The sequence below is a fragment of the Lottia gigantea genome (assembly GCF_000327385.1).
Source record: "Lottia gigantea unplaced genomic scaffold LOTGIsca_25, whole genome shotgun sequence".
NCBI classification, from domain to species: domain Eukaryota; kingdom Metazoa; phylum Mollusca; class Gastropoda; family Lottiidae; genus Lottia; species Lottia gigantea.
In genome coordinates, this window is record NW_008708752.1 from 1011967 (window position 1) to 1035367 (window position 23401).

The 23401-nt window shown below is 34.3% G+C and overlaps 5 protein-coding genes across 5 annotated transcripts; 3 read left to right on the forward strand and 2 right to left on the reverse strand.

Moving 5' to 3' along the window:
- Window positions 1-58: 58 nt before the first annotated feature.
- Window positions 59-2344, reverse strand: LOTGIDRAFT_116865 (hypothetical protein; the record flags this gene model as incomplete). The annotated part of the gene is made up of 6 exons (XM_009055612.1): window positions 59-216; window positions 494-625; window positions 915-1037; window positions 1402-1496; window positions 1825-1968; window positions 2232-2344. The coding sequence occupies 6 exons, from the start codon at window positions 2342-2344 to the stop codon at window positions 59-61; spliced, it is 765 nt and encodes a 254-aa protein (XP_009053860.1).
- Window positions 2345-3116: 772 nt separating this feature from the next.
- Window positions 3117-6019, forward strand: LOTGIDRAFT_160482 (hypothetical protein; the record flags this gene model as incomplete). Its single annotated transcript, XM_009055613.1, has 3 exons — window positions 3117-3140; window positions 3774-5348; window positions 5762-6019. 3 exons carry the CDS (start codon window positions 3117-3119, stop codon window positions 6017-6019), a joined length of 1857 nt encoding a protein of 618 aa, XP_009053861.1.
- Window positions 6020-7884: 1865 nt separating this feature from the next.
- LOTGIDRAFT_206376 (hypothetical protein) lies at window positions 7885-11373 on the forward strand. The gene is made up of 2 exons (XM_009055614.1): window positions 7885-10561; window positions 10643-11373. The coding sequence occupies exons 1-2, from the start codon at window positions 7955-7957 to the stop codon at window positions 10967-10969; spliced, it is 2934 nt and encodes a 977-aa protein (XP_009053862.1). The 5' UTR covers window positions 7885-7954; the 3' UTR covers window positions 10970-11373.
- Window positions 11374-14364: 2991 nt separating this feature from the next.
- On the reverse strand, window positions 14365-18986 carry LOTGIDRAFT_117140 (hypothetical protein; the record flags this gene model as incomplete). The annotated part of the gene is made up of 8 exons (XM_009055615.1): window positions 14365-14613; window positions 14886-15074; window positions 16094-16241; window positions 16449-16544; window positions 16976-17076; window positions 17479-17628; window positions 18184-18398; window positions 18932-18986. The coding sequence occupies 8 exons, from the start codon at window positions 18984-18986 to the stop codon at window positions 14365-14367; spliced, it is 1203 nt and encodes a 400-aa protein (XP_009053863.1).
- A 1177-nt stretch (window positions 18987-20163) lies between these two features.
- LOTGIDRAFT_232049 (hypothetical protein) lies at window positions 20164-21985 on the forward strand (the record flags this gene model as incomplete). Its single annotated transcript, XM_009055616.1, has 2 exons — window positions 20164-20241; window positions 20511-21985. The coding sequence occupies 2 exons, from the start codon at window positions 20164-20166 to the stop codon at window positions 21942-21944; spliced, it is 1512 nt and encodes a 503-aa protein (XP_009053864.1). The 3' UTR covers window positions 21945-21985.
- Between the last annotated feature and the right edge of the window lie 1416 nt (window positions 21986-23401).

Genomic DNA, 23401 nt, shown 5'->3' on the forward strand with positions numbered 1-23401 from the left:
AAAATCGATTTAGAAATGACACAAAGAGAGCATTCCAACTTTTGTTCTGCAGAATTGTTTAGTCCATTTCATAACGTCCTTTACGACAAGTAAAAGCAGTATGAATGTTTTTGAACGAGCCACCAGCAGTTATGAAAGCAAAGAAAGCCATGACAATCATGACTACATAAGCTGTTATTAGAGATATCAAATAGTAGGATTCATTGGTGTGGAATTCTTCACCTTCTGCACTCTTCACTTGTTGATTGAACAAAGTCTGAAAAGGATGAGTGAATTTTGTGTTTAATTCAAATTCATGCACAAACAAATTACTACCTATTCTACCTTCATAAAAGCAGACGGTATATTTGTTTGAATCGTATCATAGAGCCCTGACATACACAAATATTTTTCTTAACTAAACATTACAAATTACTTGATAAAAGTACCAAATGATTAAATATTCTTAGAAAATAGCCATGATATTTTATTTGAATAATATCAGTAAATAAACTCACCAAACAAGAAACTAACATATGACTAGCCACTACTCCAGCTACAAATATATATCTCTTTCTATCTAGAGCATTGAAAAATATCACTCCCCAGAAAGTATGTAGTAAGATAAAACATAGAGTTAGAAATGCTGAAAAAGAAACAAAATATCTGAGAATAGTAACTCATATAAACAGTGTCTGCCGTCTGCAACTCTCTAGAATAAAAGACCACAAAAGTTGTAGGCATTTCAACATTTGCTCTCTACAATTAAAGGACATTTTAATCAAGGATGGTAAGTTTTTAGTTTGTTGACATTGATAAGAGAAGCTTACATGTATTCAAAGGGTTTGCAAATTAACCATAAAATGGTTAGAAAACCCCTTTGCAATTACTTTCGGTTGTCCAATTATTGTTCGAAAACATTCCACTACACTGACCTGAGGTTAAGAAGAAAAAGTGGGAATCTCCTTTAATACCAATAGTACCAGGTCCTGCCATATCAGCCAATACATTGACTATTGAGAAAGCACCACTTAAAATACCATATCCTAATCCAGATACTGAAATATTAGAAATTCCACATGTATTAACTGAAGGCCTTAGATCATAAGGAAATTCTGGATTAATGATTATATACCAAAGTAGATGTAGTCCGTGGTATATCCTCCCCTCCTTTTACTTTTTGCATGCCTTTTTTCTGTCTAAAAATTGTCCAAAATTGACATTTTTTGAAAAGGTCTAAATAAGGTAGAAAAAGTGTGCAAATAGTTATATCCTTTCCAGTTGTAGTCTACTTTCAGTTTTTCTCACTCACACATAAGTTTTTGAACAAATAAGTATTGACCAGGCAGGCTTTCATGTAATGTAATTGGAAGTTTACAATAATATTTCTGAAAAAAGAAGGCTCGATGCATATCATCTTACCATAAGCCATTATATGTTTATTGTTGATATCTTTAGGTGTAATATGCTCATCAGGTACATTCTGACTCACTTTCTTTAAACCTTCATCTGCTTTCCTACAAAAGATTTTCACAAAGTTATTTTTACACTACACAATACTAACAATTCAAACAAATTAAGAGAGTCCACATATATACAAGGGTATAAGCAAAGATTAATATATTTCTGTGTTTTTCTTATGAAAAATATTGCATGAAAAAACAAATTTCATCCTGATCGCAAAATATGCTTGCAATCTTGTATCACATACAATTTTAGAAAACCTCTTTACAATCCCTTTAATTCTCTAATATAATAATCTGATAATGCTATGCTATCTCTCAAGGTATATGACATAAGATTACCTTTGTTAATGCAATTATTAATAATGGGTAGTTACTTTACCTGAGGAGTTTATAGAAGAGAAAGCGGAATAATTCTTGAAATATGACAGAAAATACCAAACCAAATGCCAATGATGTCCTTAGTGGTACTACTGCATACCATAATATAGATGATAATAACAAAGATAATAACCAGAAAAATCCACTGAAATAATCAAATAAATTTAATAATTTAATATGAATTGTTGGCAATCAGTTCTTATATTGAGTGACTCATTTTAAACTGTACAAAAACTGTACATAAATAAGGAATATGAAATGAAATATGTCATTGCCAAGTCTTTTGAGATTTATAAAGGATCTGTTACATACTCTGTAGCACCATCCATAAGACTTGTAGGATATCCTCATAAATAGTGATGCGTTAATTCTTTAACTTACTATCAAAATTTTAAAATAAAGTTATACCTAGCTATGAGAACAATAATTCTCAAAGGATCTCTAGCAATAGTAAATATAAACATTGCAAAAGGAGGTCCAAATGCTATGAAAGCACATCCAAAAAACTCCATTAATGTCATCTTTAAGCCTGCAATAGATAAGTAAACAATTCAAATCAGAAGTACCCTGTGTGGAATCAGGACCGGTCAGACCGTTACCGTTTCGGCCCACTCATTACACTACCAACTGGGATCGTTACTGTGTCGGACCTATACCGATTCGGCCCACTATTTTTTATTTTAATCGGACCAAGTCTTAATTAACAATACTCAACCAATATTACCAATAGAAGAGTATTAATATGGACCAGGAAATTGATCATTGTCAGTGTGTCACAGAGTCTAAGAAGAGAGACCAGTTGAGAAGAGGGTACAAAACGGAAGATAGAACCAAACAAAAACAAAAGGTTGAGAGGTCTTTACTAGGCAACTATCTAAGCTAATATTAGAAATCATTTAATCAGTGTTTAAAGTACCCAATTTATTCCCAAACTTTACCTTTTCGTGAAAATGACTAATATTTTAAGGTTTCACAGAACTTCACTGTTTATATTCAATAATGATGCGCCACAATTTTTTTTTAACTTTCGTACAAAATATTTCTGGTATATAAAAAAAACACAGCCACATGATAAATTCATGAAGTATTTAATGAACATGCAATCGTGTAATTACTCTTTTCTTCTTCAAAACCAATAGAATTATTAATTAAATCAAGAACTACTTCAAATAAATACATTTAAGAAATATTTTAGTACGCAAATGTTGAGCATCATTGAGAACTCGCCTTTCCGGAAGCGGTAATTGGATTATTGTTCAGGTCGGTGTGGTACAAACAGATTATGAAAAATGGATGGAAAATATCCTCTACCGTAAGGTAATTTTTAAATACTTAAAATAGACTTTATGGACGAAAGTTTTCAAGCTATCATTCAGTTGCAAAACTTATCCTTATTTAGAAGATGACGTATGCTTAGTGGCAAATAAATGGTGTTGATTGATATTTTCTTACAATTTCACATGATCTATATCTGATAAGGTGAATATTTCCTTATCATTGTTCTACTGCATTCGGCACAGATCTAAAGACTTATAGTTTCTTGATTAATCTAGGTAGGTCATTATCAGAATGGGATGATTTGTCAAAAATGTTATAAATTGACTTAATCAGTAAACTTCCCTGTGTCAGCATCACTTTTCAGGAATAGGATCCGCAAATGATTTCTGTTCTAACTTCTATCTGTCTGAGCAAGTTCTTTAGATTTTGCCCACTTTTGCGAGTTAATTTAATTTAACAGTAGCCTACCGATAAGCTTAGAATGACTTTGTGTGTGGGACTCAAGTTTAAAATTGTATTGGAAATTTGACTATTTGATAATAAATTTGTTAATTTTTTTTTCAAAATTCATTGAGAAATCTGTGTCATGTCTTGAAATTGAACAAATAGTCAAATACCGTAGTTGATATTATTCTTCTTGTTGATTTATGAAATTTTATTTTCTCATTTCAGCCACTGGTAATGGATTGTAGTGTTCATGAACATTGTTTCAATTGTTTCAAGAAAACCTGTACAATAACCCCTGATGGATTTAATAGTTGTAGACTTATAGACTGTGATCATGGTTGTGGATTTCGGTTTCATGAATGCAAGCTTCGAGAACATGCAGATGTTTGCCAGAAAGCCAAAGTTCCATGTACCAATTCCTTATATGGATGCCGCCATGTTATGCCCAGATCAAAAATTGGTGCTCACCTTGAATACTGCCCTGCTAGCGTCATGTGTTGTCCCTTAGAATGGAATCGCTGGCCACTTCATTCTCAAGAACAGAATTTCAAAATGGCGCTTCCTACCGAAACTTTCCCTGTCAATTGTGGTCAATTAGATGTTGCCTTGGCTTTACGAGATCAGAGAATGCTTATTGACTCTTTCAAAGTCCCATCTAAGACAAGACATAGCTTAAGAAATAGTTTCACAAAGAAATATCCTGCAGCACCTATCAATCATCGTGGCTGCTCTGTAGAATCTGATGACTATACTTCTGAAGATACTTCCCATGGGATTTCTGATGATGATGATGCTCCCTGGAAACTTGGTCGTATGCCACCTGGCTTACAGAAGAGTATTTGTAATGCACTATATCGAGCAGCTAAAGATGCCTCTAATCCAGAGTTACTGACTGTTAGACTGGACATGGTGCCAAAGAGTGCAGGTGAATTGGAAGCAGATAAACGAAAACGAGTTGATATCCACATTTCAGAGAGTGAATCTGACAGAAGCAGATCAGCTTCTGTTGAGTTTCAATCAGATGGAGCTGTTAATGTCATACCAGAGGAATCAGAGCCAGAAAATGGTTCCAACTCACAAGACCCTCGAAAAATTCAACTGCGGGACGTCCTAGGTGTAGATCTAATAGTTGAATGTATTAGCAAATTCAAATCTAAACCGTCATCCATGTACACCTTTTTATGTGCCCAAAATTTTCGTAGAGACGAATTTGCCTCTCATACCAGAAATGTTCATAATGTGATTCAACCAGGTCTCAATGGAATGCTTGAAGAAAGATGTCCATTAGCATATTTAGGATGTACATTTACTTGTAGAAAACTACGCCCCAAATTGAAAAACATGCATCTCATTCATAGTTCTTTGTTAGAAAGTTTTGGACTGAAGTATGCTGAAGAAGATCAAAATCTGTCGAACATTGAAACTACCCCTAATGACAGTAGATCTAGGAGTCGTTCCAGATCTTATTCAGGTGATGTGGCAGAAACTAAGATTCCAACCATAAATACTGGTTTGAACTGGGATTCTCCAGTTCGGGTGAAGTTTGATGAGGAATCAGTTGTTGGAGGAAATGAGGATCAGAATTTTCCACTTCTGGATTTACCAGTTGAAATTATAGAATACATTTTACTATGTTTAGATGGTTTTAGTATTTGTAATTTAGCTCTGACCTGTCAGTGGTTACGTGATATCTGCTGTAGCTTATTGGACAATCGAGGTATAGTCACACATGTTTGGGAAAAGAGGAAGAAAATCTTGGAGGATGGGAAACAAAAAATAGAGTGGCATATCAAATGCAATGTAAGTTCTAACTTAAATTTTGTCCCTTTCTTGAAAAATCTAGAGATGATGCCCTTGAATGACATAAATGTTGTTGTTGCATGTACAGAATATAATACTGGTAAAGACTAACATCTATGCCTTGAAATAATATACCGTACCTAATTTGGTGTGCATTAGGTACTTACTAGTTGTCATGCTATCGTCAAGTTCTATACCGTCATAGCCAGAAATGATTCATTTGTTTTTGTTGGTGTGTTCTCCCTGATTAGTGCTAGTTAGAGGGGCTGACATGGAAAAAACATTAAGTTGTGACAATTGAACATGAAAACAAGGCGTTTATTTAGCACCCAGACCATAAGCTCAAGGAGCAGAAACAAGATGTTACATTTGTAAATTTCTGTATTTTGATTTATTTGCACTCTTTCTTTCAGAGATGGTGCTTTACAACAGCATTTACTCCAGTTGATTCATGGGAAATAATGGATCATCCTTCAATTAGTGATCACTTAAAAGTCTGTCAATTCAACAAGGATAAGATACAATGGGATAAAAAGTTTTCAATATTTCATCACGATAAAGATGGGAAGGAAATGTCTCCTGAAGACTTAGATACCAGGTTAAAACAAGCTTTAAATGAATTGAAATCTTTTGATGAAGCCTTTATTTCTTTAAATCATCATTGGCTGTGACTGAGTGTTACGTGGCAAGTCATTTTCATTTTCATTATCAAAACATCATTGGCATTTGACAGTTGATGGAGCTGTGACACTAATCATCTTTTTCTGCTTTATGGCAAATTTCCAGACAGTGATTGACTTATTTTGAGAGCAAAACCCTATTTGAAATCCGATCAGAATTGACTAAATTTCCTTATTAGTGGTTCACTTAATGGTTAAGATTTTCACAAAGACTTAACTGTTCTTAACTGTTAAACAGTGCCCACTTCTTAAAGGACAGGTGCGCCATTTTGACGAATCACCTTGAAACATGAATAAAGCCAATCAGTAATAGAGTTCACAGCTCACCGTCAAAATTTGAGCCTTCAGATCCATGTGCATCCAGAATTATTCACAATTGAATGTTAACAAGATATTTTTGAAGGAATTATGCGATTTTTGTACATTTCTAGTACTTTTGAAGATTATTTACATATATTCAAGACTCAATTTTCTCAAACTTTGGACAAACATACCTCAAAATATACTATAAATGCTGGCTACACTATAGTCTATGCAGAAAAGTAGGATGTAAACCTCCAGTTTTTTTGTGCAATACATACAGGTTTTTGTTATTTATTTTTCAGTGCTTTCTGAGAAGATATACACATAGATGGCACAAATGAGAGACATCATTGACCAATCAGAAACTTCAAATGTTATGTTTGTTTATTTAATGTAGAAGTTTTTCAGATTTTTAATGTTTCAAGCTTTTGGTTTGATATTTAGTTACATATCAGAATTTATTTTACCAATTTCACTACAAACTGGTCACTAAGCAGACTACTTAGAACATAAATGATTTCATTCGCATTTCCACTTATCAATTCAACAACTCTTCAAGACCCTTAGTAATATTTTTGAGTTGATATCTCAGTTCACATTAAAATGATTGTCGTAATTCAGAAACCAATTTTGCCAGACAGTTGGAATTCTCAAAGGACATATATTTCATATTAGATTATAAGATTGTAGTGGTTATCTCAATATGCAATAATGTGATTGACAAAAGTGATGTTATTTATTTTTTAGTATATTTATTATTATTGTAAATTATGACTTCAAGTCTTTATTAGTCATAACATGAACTGCAATAAAATACATTTTTGTATAACATTTTTTTTCTTTTTTATCCACAGGATAATAAGTAATCCTTTTTTGGATTATTAACATTATTAACTTAGTAGGAATAAACCTACATTAAAATAGGCGTATGTCAAAATGCAATGGTGAACAATACTTGAAAATCTGTTTTTGAAAAAGTTTGACCTTAAATGTCATTGATGTTAAAAATCATAGTGGGCTTTACAAGTTAAAAAAAAATTAATAATATATTTTGGGTCTTTGTGAGAGAGAATTCCTGTGAAGGAACACACTCCCCAGCTTTCTTTGTCGTTTCGGTACCCATGCAGAATAAATGAGACCCACATATGCGACAGACTGGATCGAAATAGAAGTGTGGAATTGTTGTTTAGCCTCTGCTCTGTTGTTTCAGCATAGTTTCCCTTATTGTGCAAGGTAGGCACAAGGCATGGCATTGGCATTGTACAATTCATTGTCTTTGCTTTATTACTTGTCACGCATTATTTCATCGTGAAAGTATTGAAAGAAAACTCTCTTAAATTGCATAAAACCCAATTCAAAGTTCTGATTTCTGTTTATATTTGACATGTTTTAGTCATAATTTCAATAGTTTATTGATGCCATATTAATACTAACAGTTTCTGTTACCTTTAATTGTGTTACGTATCGACTCATGCGGCGAACCCAAGGGATTTTCGAAACGTGACGATATGACTATGCGCACGCATGTTAGAACAGGACTTCCCCTGTTTCCGGTTACATTCTGAAAACAGCTTTGTCACCGGCAAAATAATAGAAAGTATTGAAATATAGGTGATAATAAAGATGCGGATGAACATAACTTCCGCAGCAGGAGTCATCTCCTTGCTTGACGAACCAGAGCAACAACTGAAAATGTTCGCTCTGGACAAATTGAATAAGATAGTAGACGTGTTTTGGGCAGAAATTTCGGAGACGATCGACAAAATTGAGGTTCTATATGAAGATCCTGGCTTCAAACACAGAGAACTGGCAGCGTTAGTGGCCTCGAAAGTCTACTATCATCTTGGTGCCTTTGAGGAATCCCTTACCTTTGCTCTTGGGGCTGGTGATTTGTTCAATGTCAACTGTAAATCAGAATTTGTGGAGACCATCATTGCCAAATGTATTGATCATTATACCAAATTGCGTGTTCATAATGCTGAAAGTTCTGAAGAAGACCAAAAACCAATTGATGCCAGATTAGAAGCAGTGGTTAACAGAATGTTCCAGCGATGCTTTGATGACAGAATGTACAAACAAGCCATTGGAATAGCGCTAGAAACCAGAAGAATTGACATTTTTGAGAAAGCCATTAAAAGTGCTGATGACAGCCAAGCAATGCTTACTTATGGATTTAAAGTTTGCATGTCTTTGATACAAAATCGCCACTTTAGAAGCACTATTCTCAAACTTTTAACTAAGTTGTATATGGGTTTAGGAACACCTGATTATATAAATGTTTGTCAGTGTTATATTTTCTTGGATGATTCACAATCAGTAGCAGACATTTTGGAAAAGTTGATCAAAGGTGATGAAGATTCTGCTTTGATGGCTTACCAGATTGGTTTTGATCTGTATGAAAGCGCCTTGCAACAATTTAGACAAAGAATCCAGGCTGCTCTCAGAGCTGCTGCACCGGCACCTATACCTGATGGCACCAGTGTCAAGAAAGAAGAGAAGGAGAAAGATACTGCCATGGATACCAGTGAAGAGGGGACAAAACCCATTCAAGCTACATCAGATAGTGCTCCTGCTCCAATCAAAGAGGAAAATCTAAGTGAAAGTGACAAAAAGTTACAAGATAGATTGGTGAAATTACATACAATTCTTGGTGGAGAAACAACGATTTATTTACATTTGCAGTTTCTAGTGAAAAATAACAAAACTGACTCTCTAATTCTGAAAAATACTAAAGATGCTGTACGCAATTCCATCTGCCATTCAGCCACAGTAATTGCTAATTCATTTATGAATTGCGGTACTACATCAGATCAATTTTTAAGAGATAATTTAGAATGGTTATCCAGAGCTACCAATTGGGCAAAATTTACTGCCACAGCAAGTTTAGGAGTTATTCATAAAGGTCATGAAAAAGAGGCATTGAATCTGATGGCATCATACCTACCAAAAGATAGTTCTCCTGGCTCAGCTTATTCAGAAGGTGGTGGCCTCTATGCTTTAGGACTTATTCATGCTAATCATGGTGGAGAAATAACAGACTATTTACTAGGCCAATTGAAAGATGCCCAAACTGATATGGTGAGACATGGAGGCTGTTTAGGACTGGGACTAGCAGCAATGGGCACTGCAAGGCAGGATGTCTATGAACAACTGAAATATAATCTTTATCAAGATGATGCTGTCACTGGAGAAGCTGCTGGGCTGGCTATGGGTTTGGTGATGTTGGGTACAAAGTCTGGAACAGCTATTGAGGATATGGTAGCTTATGCCCAAGATACCCAGCATGAGAAGATTTTAAGAGGTTTGGCTGTTGGTATTGCTCTTACTATGTTTGGTCGGTTGGAAGAGGCTGATGCATTAATTGACACCTTATCCAGAGACAAAGATCCAATCCTTCGATGGTCTGGAATGTATACTATTGCCATGGCTTATTGTGGTTCTGGTAACAATCAGGCTATTCGACGTCTGCTTCATATTGCTGTCAGTGATGTCAATGATGATGTCAGAAGAGTTGCTGTCACATCTCTGGGATTCCTTCTCTTTAGAACACCAGAACAGTGTCCCAGTGTAGTTTCCTTATTATCTGAAAGCTACAATCCACATGTTAGATTTGGTGCAGCTATGGCACTTGGTATTGCATGTGCTGGAACTGGTCTAAAAGAAGCATTGAATCTGTTGGAACCAATGACCAACGACTCAGTCAATTATGTCCGACAAGGAGCTCTCATTGCATCTGCTATGGTACTGGTACAACAGAATGAAAACACTTGCCCTAAAGTTGCCCACTTCCGTCAACTGTACACTAAGATCATCAGCGACAAACATGATGACATCATGGCTAAATTTGGATCAGTTTTAGCACAAGGTATCATTGATGCTGGAGGAAGAAACATGACCATAAATTTGCAGACGAGAACTGGACACACTTTCATGGAGGCTGTTGTAGGAATGTTGGTCTTCTGTCAATTTTGGTTTTGGTACCCTTTGACTCACTTCCTGTCTATGGCTTTCACACCAACCACTTTGATTGGATTAAATGCTGATCTGAAGATGCCTAAATTAGAATTCAGATCAAATGCCAAGCCATCAACTTATGCCTACATCCCACCATTAGAGGAAAAGAAAGACAAAGCAAAAGAAAAAGTTGAAACTGCTGTTCTGAGTATAACAGCCAAGCAAAAGAAGAAAGATGCAGAGAAGAAAAAGGAGGAAAAGGAAGAAAAAATGGAAGTGGATGATGACAAAAAAGAAGAAGCTAAAGACTCAAAGAAAAAAGAAGACTCTAAAAAGAAGGATGATGCCAAGAAAAAGGATGAAAAAAAGAAAGATGGAGAAGAGAAGAAGGAAGGAGAAAAAGAACCAGAAAAAGAAGAAAAGAAGAAGGAACCTGAGCCATCTTTCCAGATGTTGAACAACCCTGTCAGAGTTATGAAATCTCAATTAAAAGTATTGTCAAGTGTGGAAGGTTCCAGGTATAAGCCGGTTAAAGAGTTAGTTATTGGTGGAATAATCATGTTGAAAAATCGTAAACCTGAAGAAGAGGAAGAGATAGTTGAAGCTGTTGTTGCTGGGGGTCCAAAGACTGAAGAAGAAGAGGAACCAGAACCACCTGAGCCATTTGAGTACACTGAAGATTAGATAATATACTGTTCTTGAATTTTTGATCCAACACATAAGTACACAGTTTGAAAATCTGAATCTACATGTTAATCAAAACCACACCAATGAATACATTGACATAACATAGATTCAGACATAGATCAAGGTTGAATCATTGATTTATTTGTATCAACAAGTTTGAAATTGAGAAGTTCACAGTTTGAGAACATTTTTATAATTTCCAGGTTGGGTTCTTGCTATAGGAAAATAATAGTCTAGGGAGGCGCCATGTTACTTTAGCAACAGTACGTAATAAATGTGAGTAATTATCTAAAGTAATGCTAAAGGAACATTGGGTGGCACTTGATTGGTGAGTTCTCAACAGGTTCCATTTGTTCAAGTCTTGATCTGAATCGCATTCTACATAAGATTATTTAAAATTCTTTTTCTAGTCTTTGTCCACCATTTTGATTTTTGTCTGCACATGTGTATTAACTAGTTGATTAAATATCCAACTGAATCCACAAATCCTGAATGTTCCGGTCACCAATAGAGTGGCCCCTTTACATCTGCATATGATGATGAATTATAAATGTCTTCGGGGGTATTGAACTTCCGCGGTGTTCTTTCAGAATTACCAAGATACTTTAAACAAACAATAAAAACAATTTATTTCCTTCTCAACAAGTCTTACAGATCAGACGCCTTAAAGACATACGCCAACACAGCAGAAAAACTTTTGCACACATTCTCTTATATTTACAAGCCAATTTAGATATTGGGGCAAAAATACACATCTCAATCAATTTCAAAGGGTTTTGACCGTCAAAGGGCACCACTTTAATAATGAACTACCCCTAAAAGCATAATCATACCCAGTTTCATCAAAATCTGATAACAATGTAGTCTATCCCACTTATGAATCAATTATGAGCTATTGTAGCCAAACCAAGAACATTAACTCAACCATATTCAATGCAATATTCTGAAAACTCCTCTTAGATAATGTGGATTGACAAAAGGCAACGGCAATATACCTCCACATTGTAATGTGAGCATAAAAAAAAACATTTTTTATAATATTAAAAGTAACAATAAATACACACACAATATTTGCAGTAATAATTAATGGAATAGAATTTTGTTACAACTTATTATACAAAGTCATAACTATTCAATATTTAAGGCACATCGCCTGTTCACAATTTAAAGGGATACTACGTCTTAGAATGAACATAAAATTTCAGAATTTTAAACTTGGCCAATAAAATCATTTAAGTCATCAGTAGATATACCTGGTGTCATAAATAATATAACAGGAACCTTATATAATCCGATAAATCCAAAAACTTAATAATTATCCATAAATATGCAATTAACTATTGAAAAATGCTTAATATCAAAATTAAGCGTTTTTCTTAGTTTAGTTTTTATGAATTTTCGAGATTTTACAGGGATTCTGTTGTAACTTTATGACACCGGGTAAGTTCACTGATGAATATATACTCATATTGACCATTCTTGAGAACAATTTTATGTTCACACTAAGATGTAGTATCACTTCAACAAAAATTGTCTGATAAAACTAATCATTTATACAAATGCACATTTTGCATTTCATTTTACATTGGCTTTAACCATATCTTGGAAGGTTTCAATTCAAAAGTAATATTATTGAAAATGGTGAAATATAAGAAGTATAATTCTTCGTTGCTATCCTTTATAAGTTAAAATTTCATACTTAATGCTACTGATTGAAGTTCATCATATGAACACTATTGTAAATCACAAATTGTCATTTGTAATATATATAATAAATATGTATACTTAGTTAGCATGTCCACGTTCTATGCTTTCAAACAGACACTTGGAATTGTAATAAGAGTCACATCACAAAAATTCACATCAATAAAACACACTGAATATTGATACAAATTTTACCATTATATTTTGAACTTATGGCTTTAAAGTTGGTTTTTAGCACAACTGTCAATATATTTCAAATGCCAAATCGACTGAGACCTAGATTCTGGTTAAGAGTTATTAAATAAAGCATCAGTTAAAGGAATTATACAGGAAAAATTTAGGAATTTGTTTTGGAAAAAATTGGGAAAATATAGCAAAACCCTAAAAGTTTTCACACATCAATGTGTTTCAACAAACAAATTTCAAATTAAGAACAAACCTTTAACGATGGGAACACATTTCATAGAATACATCCACACTACTATCATTGTGGTTTTTAATGGATATATAAAAATGATACTATTTAATACTATTAAATTTCTAGGAGAATGTAGAAAGACATAAGTAATAATCTTGAATAATGAAGTCACCTTGTACATTATGGATCAAAATATTGCAATAACACGTTATATTAAATAGAGTACGCCATTTTTTTCAGGATTTATTTTTGGAATATTTATACCATTGTCACAAGGATTGAAATTACAGCTAATTTTGAGTAATTTTTGAAAAGAAGACTCATTGATAACCACTCCTCTTTTAATGCCAATGTTTACATTCTGAAACATTTCACAGCCAATCAAATCCCTCGACAGAAAGACTGTCAACAATATGACTGTGTATCGGGGGGTTATGATTGGCTGTTTTTGCTAGCATGCAAGTCAATCAAATCGCTGTATTTACAAACCTCTGTGATACAAAGAAAAAGGCTATTGCAGTCAAGGTATTAGGCACAATACTTAATAGTTTGACATTGTAGATGTAAGCAAACTAGTAATTTCACTATCAAATTTCCTCTGAATGAATCCATTGACTATTTCATCCAGTCTAACTATTGTGGTAATTCCATCAGTTTTGAATATATGAAGCACTCTAGAATAAACAATGATTTTCTAGGTGGTAACAATGACATCATCTGTAGTTTTTGGGAGTACTGGAAACACTGCGACTTGAATGTTCATGTCTATCATCGTAAGGACTTTTTGATGCTGATCTCTTGTGACCTCCATTTGGTGACGTGCGTCGCTGTCTGAAAAATGTTAACACATGTATCAATCTAAATTAAATATAATACCACAAGCTAGTAGAAACCCTTCTTTAGCATGTAGTTGGTGAAATGAAAAACTTGAGAAATGAAATAAATGAAGTTATGCCTTCTCTGCACCTAATTTGGCTAATGGGCCATGCCATGCAGTGTGAATGAGGACATTTTCCCAGGACATTGGCATTAGCCTACTCTTTTTAGATTTCCAACTGTTGAGGCACAAAGGACTTCGGTTTATTGTCCCATCTGAACGATTAGGCACTTTTTCCATGTCAATGTCGGCCAATTCAACCTGGGTCACTGAAGGCGTAAACCAGGTTGAAAAATCCAAAGGTATTAACGACCTATGTCTGGATTAAATCCTGCACCTACAGCTTAGCAAGCAAGCATCTGACTCAATAGATCACTATGACTTCTGAAAATTTTAGAGATGGGGTAGGGAGACCACACTAAGAATGCCACTGTTTCTACATCTGATGAGGATATCAAAGCAAATGTCACTCTGCAAAAAACTTTCTATATACCTTTTACTGGCAGCTTCTGAGTCATCACTATCAGAACTATCATCACTACTGGAACTAGAAGAGCCTGAACTACTACTATCTGAATTAAACCCAGTTGGTTCATATACTTTAACTTGATCTGCTACTTCAGCTATCTCTGGTCTCACTTTCTATAATATATAGACAAAATATAAATAATAGTTTTTATTAATCTAAAAACGTCGAACAAATCTTCACTCACATCTTTCTAGATTTTAAAATATTCAGTAAGTCAAATAAATAAATGGATTTTTATGTTTGACTTTTCTACACCAGAATAGGCTGATGAAGACAAGCAACGCCATGCAGTGTGCAACAAAGGAAATTTACCAAGAGCACATAGCACGTGACCACAATTCACTTCCCTCGCAAACAATTTGAGACTTTCTCAATGTCAGCTCACCTGTAAAATTTTGTACCATTTCTTTGATAATTTGGGACGACCCCTGACAGTTTTATGCCATACAATAGGAAAGTTAGTGACACTGGCAAAATTCTGTGTGACTGCTATGGTATCTTCTAAATTAACTACAACATGCCACCATCCACTGGGAACGAATACTGTTTCACCAGGCTTTTGTAAAATTTCCAGCTAGAAATATATAGTCAGATCAAATTATATAATATTTTGAAAATTACATAAATATAAATATAACCACAACAGATTCAAAACTAATGGCTGCTTCAGCATCTCTGAAGTAAAATGGCATGTTAAACATTTTTTGGTTGTTCTGATTAATAAGCCAAAAATTTACTAAAACAGAAATCACATAAAAACATATTAATTTTCTAAAAAATATCAGAAAAGATTCATTCTAAAAAAGGAGCAAAATTTTTTTTACACAAATTTTTTTTTTTTTTTGTATATTAAAAATCAACCAGGGTACCTGATCAAAGATGTTGAATAAGCCAATGTTTTGAACCAGTTCCTCTAAAGAAAAGAGAATGAGAGGACATTAAGATAGTTTTGTCTATTGGGTATAAATGTGCTTCCCCACTCACCCCTATGTGGTTTGGTGCTGCAGATATTACCAATTATAAACCTACAAATTCATTACGTACAGATATTAGAAATTACAGATCACTCAATCGCATTCCTGTTTCACTCATAGTTTTTAGCCACTTTGCCACTGGGTTAAACAGAAAATAACATTGAATTTTACTCTCGACAGCACAGACTGTGGCATCAGAAGTGTTCTTACCTGAGTATGATTACCACAGCACCTAATTGCCTAGGAGATGACAATCTAACTAGCTACTGACTATTCAACTATTCGATATCTAATTTTAGTGATATAAATTTTTGGATTTCTTGAAACAAATTTATCCTTAGCCTGACCTAGCCTATATAAGATATATTGCTAGTTATAAGTGAGTATTAGATCAAAAGATAATTTGTAGTAGTTAAACAACATGTTTAGACCATCAAAAATAAAAATGTTCCACAGCAAATTTGTGAGATTTCCAAGGGGAGATAATTTCAAAACACATGCCACAATTGTGAAAATTTGTGCTTAATTCATTACCATTAAAATATTTGTTAGGCTAGGTAAGGGTTGGCTTATTTCAGACTAAAACGTCTGTTTAGTTTCAAAAACCTGTGAATCTTACTGGTTTATATTGTTGTGGCCAAGACGATTCTTGCGTTTTAGGGTAAACTATATCAAACCATGTGACAGCTTCATCTTGTTGTTTACCACCTTCCTCACCCTTTAATTTCACCAACTCCCGTGGAGTTTCAGTGGGCAATAAACACCATCTGTATACAAATACATATAATAAGTTACTTATTAACATTCAAACAGGCTTAACAAAATAAGAATCAAACAAATTTGAGAACTCTTGAATCCAGCTAATCGTTGGCAAAACGTCAAAGTTTGACGCTAATATATGCTTTACATTTCATGCATATAAAAATTATTGGGTAGAATTTCTTTCACCACCACCAATTGTAATAAGTAATCACCTTTTATAACCACTAACTAATGCATTCCAAGCACTGGTACCTAAAGGATCTATATGAATTCCAGTACCAGAACGAGCTGGACCCATTACAAACCATCTGGAATAAAAAACAAAAATTCTAATAACTTCAATGAATGTCAAGACCTTTACGTTTATAATCCAAACGATTAAATGTATCAGGGACACCATCCCAATTTTCAGTCTGTTGTCTTTTATCATGCAATTCCACTCCAACTTAGCATTTTATGGCATAGCTGTTCCAAGGTCCCTTAGACATTACAAGTAGCTTTTCTGATAGGGATATTATATAAGAATAAGAACTTCTATAATAATGTAACATCTGATGGAAAGTATGAATGGTACAAATTGAAGCTGTCAGTGTATCTATTACACATATAAAGTACAGCTTAATGGTTAGAAGTAACAATTTAACAATCTTTATATAAGTTATAAGATCAAGATATAAGCATAATAAACCTCATATTTCAATAAGGTATATTAATGACAAAGTAATAAAATGAAGCCTACCTGTATGGAGGTCGTTTCTCTTCACCAGCATACCGAAATAAGTCATCTTGAAAATATTTTGGAATTTCATAATCTTCTAATAACTTCTTCTTTTTAGCATGCTGCAATATAAGTCATAAGTAAAAGCTGTCAGTTGAGACATGGAAAAAAAGAGCAAACTAATGCTGCTGTTCTGACAAAATTTTCTTAATTAATTGCACTATGCTTGGCCTTGCCTGCCCTAAATTGAAGCAGAAAGTTGGACTCAGGTACCAAAGGTAATATATCACTTTCAAAAGAGAGAAGACAAAATTGAACTGAACTTCATACACTTCAGCCAAGGTTTTGACCAACAAAAATGGTATTGCTTAAACTTTAGAAATTTTGTGAATATTTATAGCAAAACTTGTCATCAAATCAAATACAAAATGGTCTTGTATCAGCACTAACTTCATTAAGTGGCAGTTGGTTGTCTTTTGGTGATTTCAAAAGACTAAGTGTGTGTATCATTTCATTTAACCTACCTCACCATAACTGTCAAAAATATACAACGGACTATCATCATTATTATGTTTCATATAGTCCACAAAATATTTCATTTTAATTTTCACTGAATAACCATCATCATCATCTCCACATTTAAACTTCTGATTTCTGTATTTCTTGGCTAGTCTCTGAAAAATATAGGTATTGAAATAAGAGCCTTGTTTCATGGCACAAGAAATTAAAAAAAACTCAAGAGAATATGCCATGTTATTGCACGGCCTATGGTATTAAAATTTATGTGGTGCTCCAATGGTTTGATTTTCCTATCCATATATCTTTAGGTCATATCAAAAAGCTTTGAGTTCATCAATTCACTTTAGCTCCAAATGAATATTGAAAGTTTACATTATATACTCAGCTCGCACTGTTCAAGACTGATATTTACTATTTGTAAAACCATAGAAAGTGTTTGCTGCCATTACTCAAAATGTCAACCTCTTATATTAATACAATTTGTTATCTAAATAATATAATACTGTCAAAACATGATTTTGGTAAAAAATTCTTGCAGCTACTATTTTAATGCATGCTCATCTAATAGAAATTTTACAAAACTGCAAACATGAATTTTGGTCTTTACAAAAATAATTCTATGATCGCAATCATATCCTGTTATTTAGAGCAATAGACAATGAGCAATGTTTATGTTAAGTCCCATATCATAATTGAGTGTTTTAACTTACATCTAACGTCCATTTTTTCTTTGCCATCCAATCATTTTGGTTATTAACTAATACAACAGGAGTGTAGGTCTTTTCATACTTCTCTATAAATTCTTCATGTGAAACTTTTGAGGCATCTATTCTGTGCACAGTGTCTTTTCTCCTTATTTTTTCTTTGTCTAAATCAAACTTTTCATGGTAACAATATTTATTCCAGCCATTATCTGATCTAAGTTCTAAAAAGTTAAAAACATAAAAAATTTACTCCCAGATATTTCGACGCAAAGAGTAAAATTTTTGGCTGAAAATCATCTGCTAATACAAGATTTCATTAGTACCAGTATCCATGTAAGGCATGTTTATATTGTTACTAACACAAAAGCATTCATTTCAAATCCACATAAAATTAAAATTTCACTGACACATGAATGTGTAGGACTGGGAAGTGTGTGTTTAAAACTATCAAACCTCTTTCACATGCATGGACATTTTGTAAGATCAGAATCGAGATTTAAAAATTCGATTTTGAATTTTAGTAAAAATTATAGAAAAAAATTCGGTGTAAGAAACCAGGCTTTAGACGTTCTGTCATAATCAATCAAGTACAGGCAATGGGAAGAAAATTTTGTCAGCATATCATGTCTGTTATACATACTGACTGAACGTCAAGAGCCTGTGCCCCTGGCTGTGGTCAGAAATCACCCACTAAACTGGCACTGGTGAAGAGTGATCACAGAGCTTGCCTTTCGTTATGATACAAAAAACAGACCTGGTCTAGCCCTGTCTTTCACGTCACGAACTCGTTTGCGTGTTCTGTGATCCATAGACGTTCAGAGAAATATAATACGGGACAGGAGGATTTAAGTGATGACTACAAGTCCTAGAAAATTTATATTTTTCATTCACTTCTTCGTCCTTAAAAAATAAAAATACAATGTACTGCGCATGCACGCGTTTTATTTCTCAGAGGTCGCCACAGATGGTACTTCCGGGAGGATTCGCACAGAAATATTAAAGGAGCATTGACTGAAATATTTGATCTATGTGATTTTATCCTATTTGAATTCGTACACTTTTGAAATTTATTAATAGCATTTTATATTGTGTCATCAACATTATTATCAGTTGAGGTATTATCAGTTGAGGTGTCTCGAGTCAATCTCTGATAAGGCCGAGTATACCTTATGATATAAATAGCAAATGACATATTAAGTTACTATTTTTACGTTAACTCGTCATGTTGCCAACCAATCAAGTTACTATTTAGAGTAATGATATTGCAACATATTTTCATTATAAATACCGTTAGTTTTTTATTTATCTTTTATAGATGTTATGAAAGTTTCAATCTACAAAGCCAGAATGTTTTGAAGTTGTTGTGAATTCTTTTCGATATGGAGGAAAATGGCATAATGAAAAAGTTTTATATGGAGTAATTCATAGGCAACTAACAATGTGGTGAAAAGATATAAAGATATTAGGCTACTTTTATACTTTCATTAGGAATTTGAAAATTGAAAATTTTAAATATGAATAAGGTTTAAAAAGTGATACAAAAACTGATTGACAAAGTGACAATGTGCCAGTGTGACACTAACACATTTTCAAAATAAGTGAAACTGATTAAGAAAAGATGCATTTTATTCTGTGTTCATTATATGAAGTCTTAAAAGCTATCATGAACTATTAAAAATGTTACAGATATAGGCAATAATACATGAGGTTTATTGTCGCTATTAAGATATTGAAGTATCTCCGGTTAAGCTAGTCTGGAACTGAATTGCGGCTAGCTATGTTAAAAAGGAGGAAGAGTTGTTTCCCCTATGAGGAAAATGCAGCTTTTCGAGACGAAAGCTGTGACTTGAAACAATAAGCTTACCGATGTAAGGAAAGAAATAGATTGGTAAAGTTCACTGGCTGTTGTCTGAAAAACTTCCAATAAAAATAGGTAAGTTTATTTTCACTTTAGGAAATGCAATCAAATGGTGTTTTGCGCCAAACATGTCTGCACCAGATTGTACTAATGGAGAGGGACAATTTAATTGCTGTGTGCATGGAGAATACTTTACAAGGATAGCGGTATTAACCTACTCTTTTTCGATTTTCAACTTTCAGAAATCATTATCGTACATTGTCTGCAGCATACTGGGATTCAGTTGATTGTCCTGTCCAGGCGCATTTTCCATGTCAGCCTTTTTGACCTGCATCACTGATATTTGGAAACTAGTTGAAAAAGTATTCACCATTTTTATTTGGCGCGGGCAGACTATTCTTTATAAGCTTTAAGCTGATTCATAAAATTGAAAATTGAAGATTAAAAACCAATTTATGATATTATATATTTTCAGAAAGACAATCGTACAAATTACTGTACCCAATCCGCTATCGGATTCCACCACAGTTTTCGTTGGAAGTTTCAAGAAAAAGCCTTGGTTGTGCCAGCAACAGTCAAGATGGATAACAACACAATGCATCGTGGGAACGTCAAGGAATTTCCCAACGCAGCCAGACCCTTGTGGTCTTTGGCGGTTGGGGAATCCTTGATTTTGCTCAATATGATGAATAACAACGTTTACTTTAATTCCTTTCCTTTCATTGCTTCAACTTGGCTGAAAGATATTTTCACTATCATCAAAGATAAGACAAAATGTTCTATCTCAAAAGGTCATAGTTTACCAGGTCAAGCTGGGAAGTTTTCGACCTTCCAATCCTATTTAAACACTGTTCCACGAATCAATTTAGTTTCCGATGAAGTCTATAGCCAAATAAACCCTGGACGTATAGACACGACACGTCGCGAAAACGAGGAAATCGGGACAAAAGATGAAATAATGCAAATGTGTTCAGGGTACACCGAAGCTGATGTCCTGCTTTTGGAAACAGGCTCGGACACCTCACTCAATACTGGTGATAAGGATTGGGAAAATCCACAAAATATCCCACTCGCTGAGGTGAATTTGAAAGATGATGTTTCAGCTATTAAAACCCATTCTTTGCTTCACCAGAGCACCTCTCAACAAAGTGGGTTAGCACGCGCACCATCGGCTGCTACAAATCAAAATCTCCGGTGCAACGAATATGAAACTGAAGCTATGCGTCAAATAAAAGACATCCTTGAAGGCATAGATAGAGAACACACTTCTGATGAAGATGACGATGATGTCACTTTCGATCAAATAAATCTTGACGAAATTCAGACCTTGAAAATAAAAAGTAATGAATATATTCGCAATGATTTCGATCTGATGTCTTCTAAAAGGTTGCCGTTTTTCGACCCGATAAATTCACAACTTCCGAGGTATAATGAAGATCTCGGTGCATGCTTGTTAGCAGAATTATTAAACAGTTTTGGCATGAAATACAAAATTTCAAAATATAAAGATAAACCAAATCGACTAAATTCAGACGAAATTTTTTGTAAGAATCTATTTTTGAAAGATCGAAAGGGGCAATATTATTATATCATATGCAATGAAGACCAAAATTTCAATTTGAAAAAGGCGGCAAAATTTTTAGGTGCTCACAGAAATTTATCATTCGCTTCAGAATCGGACACTAATAATTTCATGCACGTTGAAAGAGGTGGACTGACCCCATTTGCATTACTTTATGACAGAGAGTGTAAAATAAAGGTTGTTTGTACCACAGATTTGTTGCTGGAAGCCGATCAACTATTCAACTTCCACCCATTTGACGCAAATTTAACGCTTTGTCTTCGCTTTGATGATCTGATAAACTTTCTAGCCATTTTTAACCATTCTGTTGATTTCTTACCTATCTAACATTTATAATTTCTTGAAAATTAAAATACTTTTTTCATGTTCCCACTTTAATAATCATAAGCCCATTACGAAACATTGAAGTCTCGTAGTGGATGACACGATAAAAGTGCCCAGCCATTCTTTTGATAAATAAACCGAGGCCGACGTGTCACTGACCGTGCACGTTAAAGATCCCCATTGACAGTTAAAAGTCTAAAAAGAGTGGACCCCTGGTGTTGTCCGTCCTACATTGGCCGACATCTTAGGTGCATCAGCTTCCCTTTCATATACTCGCTGAAGCAATATATATGGTGTCATGAGAATATAAGAATATAAAAGTGGGAGTAAAATTTGATCCTAAAATCAGCTTATGACGTCAAGATCGCAAATATTATTCTCAAGATATGATCTTAAGCTTCGGACACACTGGGCCAATTTCATTCCCTGGTATACTTCGGCCGACGCAGTGAACACATTGGGCTAATTCCGGCGGTGATAACTCGCCTGCAAATTAAATTACGCATGCGAAAGACACTTAGTCACATGATAAAAATATGGCGGTGTCCAGAAAGAAGCGAAAACTGGCAATTGAACTGTGAGTTCTTTTGGTTTTACGGCGTAAACTTTGACTCCCATAACATAATTATTTCCTCTTCCTTTTTTGCACTCCACATTGCATCCCTGGAGTTCGTCATTTTATTTGTCATGTGACGACTTGGACATCTGTGATTGGTTGAGTTATAGGAAATTGGACACACTTGCAGAACGAGTCGATGGCGATGAATATTCGGGCGAATAATATCAAGCACGCTTGATGTTGGCGAATGGCTTCGGCCGATGCTCTTGGCCGATGCACTATAGGCGAAATTCGCTGGCGATCGACTCACCCAGTCTGTCCTCAGTCCTAAAAATGTGGTCAAGTGTATTTAAAATAGCAAAAAATACAACAAGTAAATCTGAATGGTTGAAATAAATTATCGTAACATTAAAATTTATTGGAGCATTTGGCATAAAAACTCGCGCCACAGTAACATTAGACAATTCATGAATTTTGGTGAAGTTGACTCAGAGGGGCTCAGATTTTATCCGAAAAACGCAAATCTGAAAACTCTGAGGCCCCAAATTTCTGACGATTCTGAGACTCTAAAATCCCGCTTCAAAACGAAAACCAAATGAACACACTACTAATTCATTCATTATAGGCTCCACCCCGAAGACGGGAATCTTTGAGGTTGACAAATTCCATGTCAACTGAAACCAAAGGTTCTGATTGTTTTATTAGATGACACAATTTCACCAGACAATTTTCCCTTTAATCATTTATACCAAGAATTACCCAGAGCAAAACGAAGTGAAACTGGATAATAGAGTGTAGAACTAAAACCGAGAATTTAATTAAGGCTTGATGGAATTTCCCATTGTGTTCTATTTATAACTCTGGAATTCCCTTTTCTGCATCAAATCAATAATGTTTGGAC

Coding starts and splice junctions, on each gene's coding strand:
- LOTGIDRAFT_206376 (XM_009055614.1), top strand. CDS start 7,955: ATGCGGATGAACATAACTTCCGCAGCAGGAGTCATCTCCTTGCTTGAC. Junction 10,562..10,642: donor AAAAGGAAGAAAAAATGGAA/GTGGATGATGAC, acceptor GCCAAGAAAAAG/GATGAAAAAAAGAAAGATGG.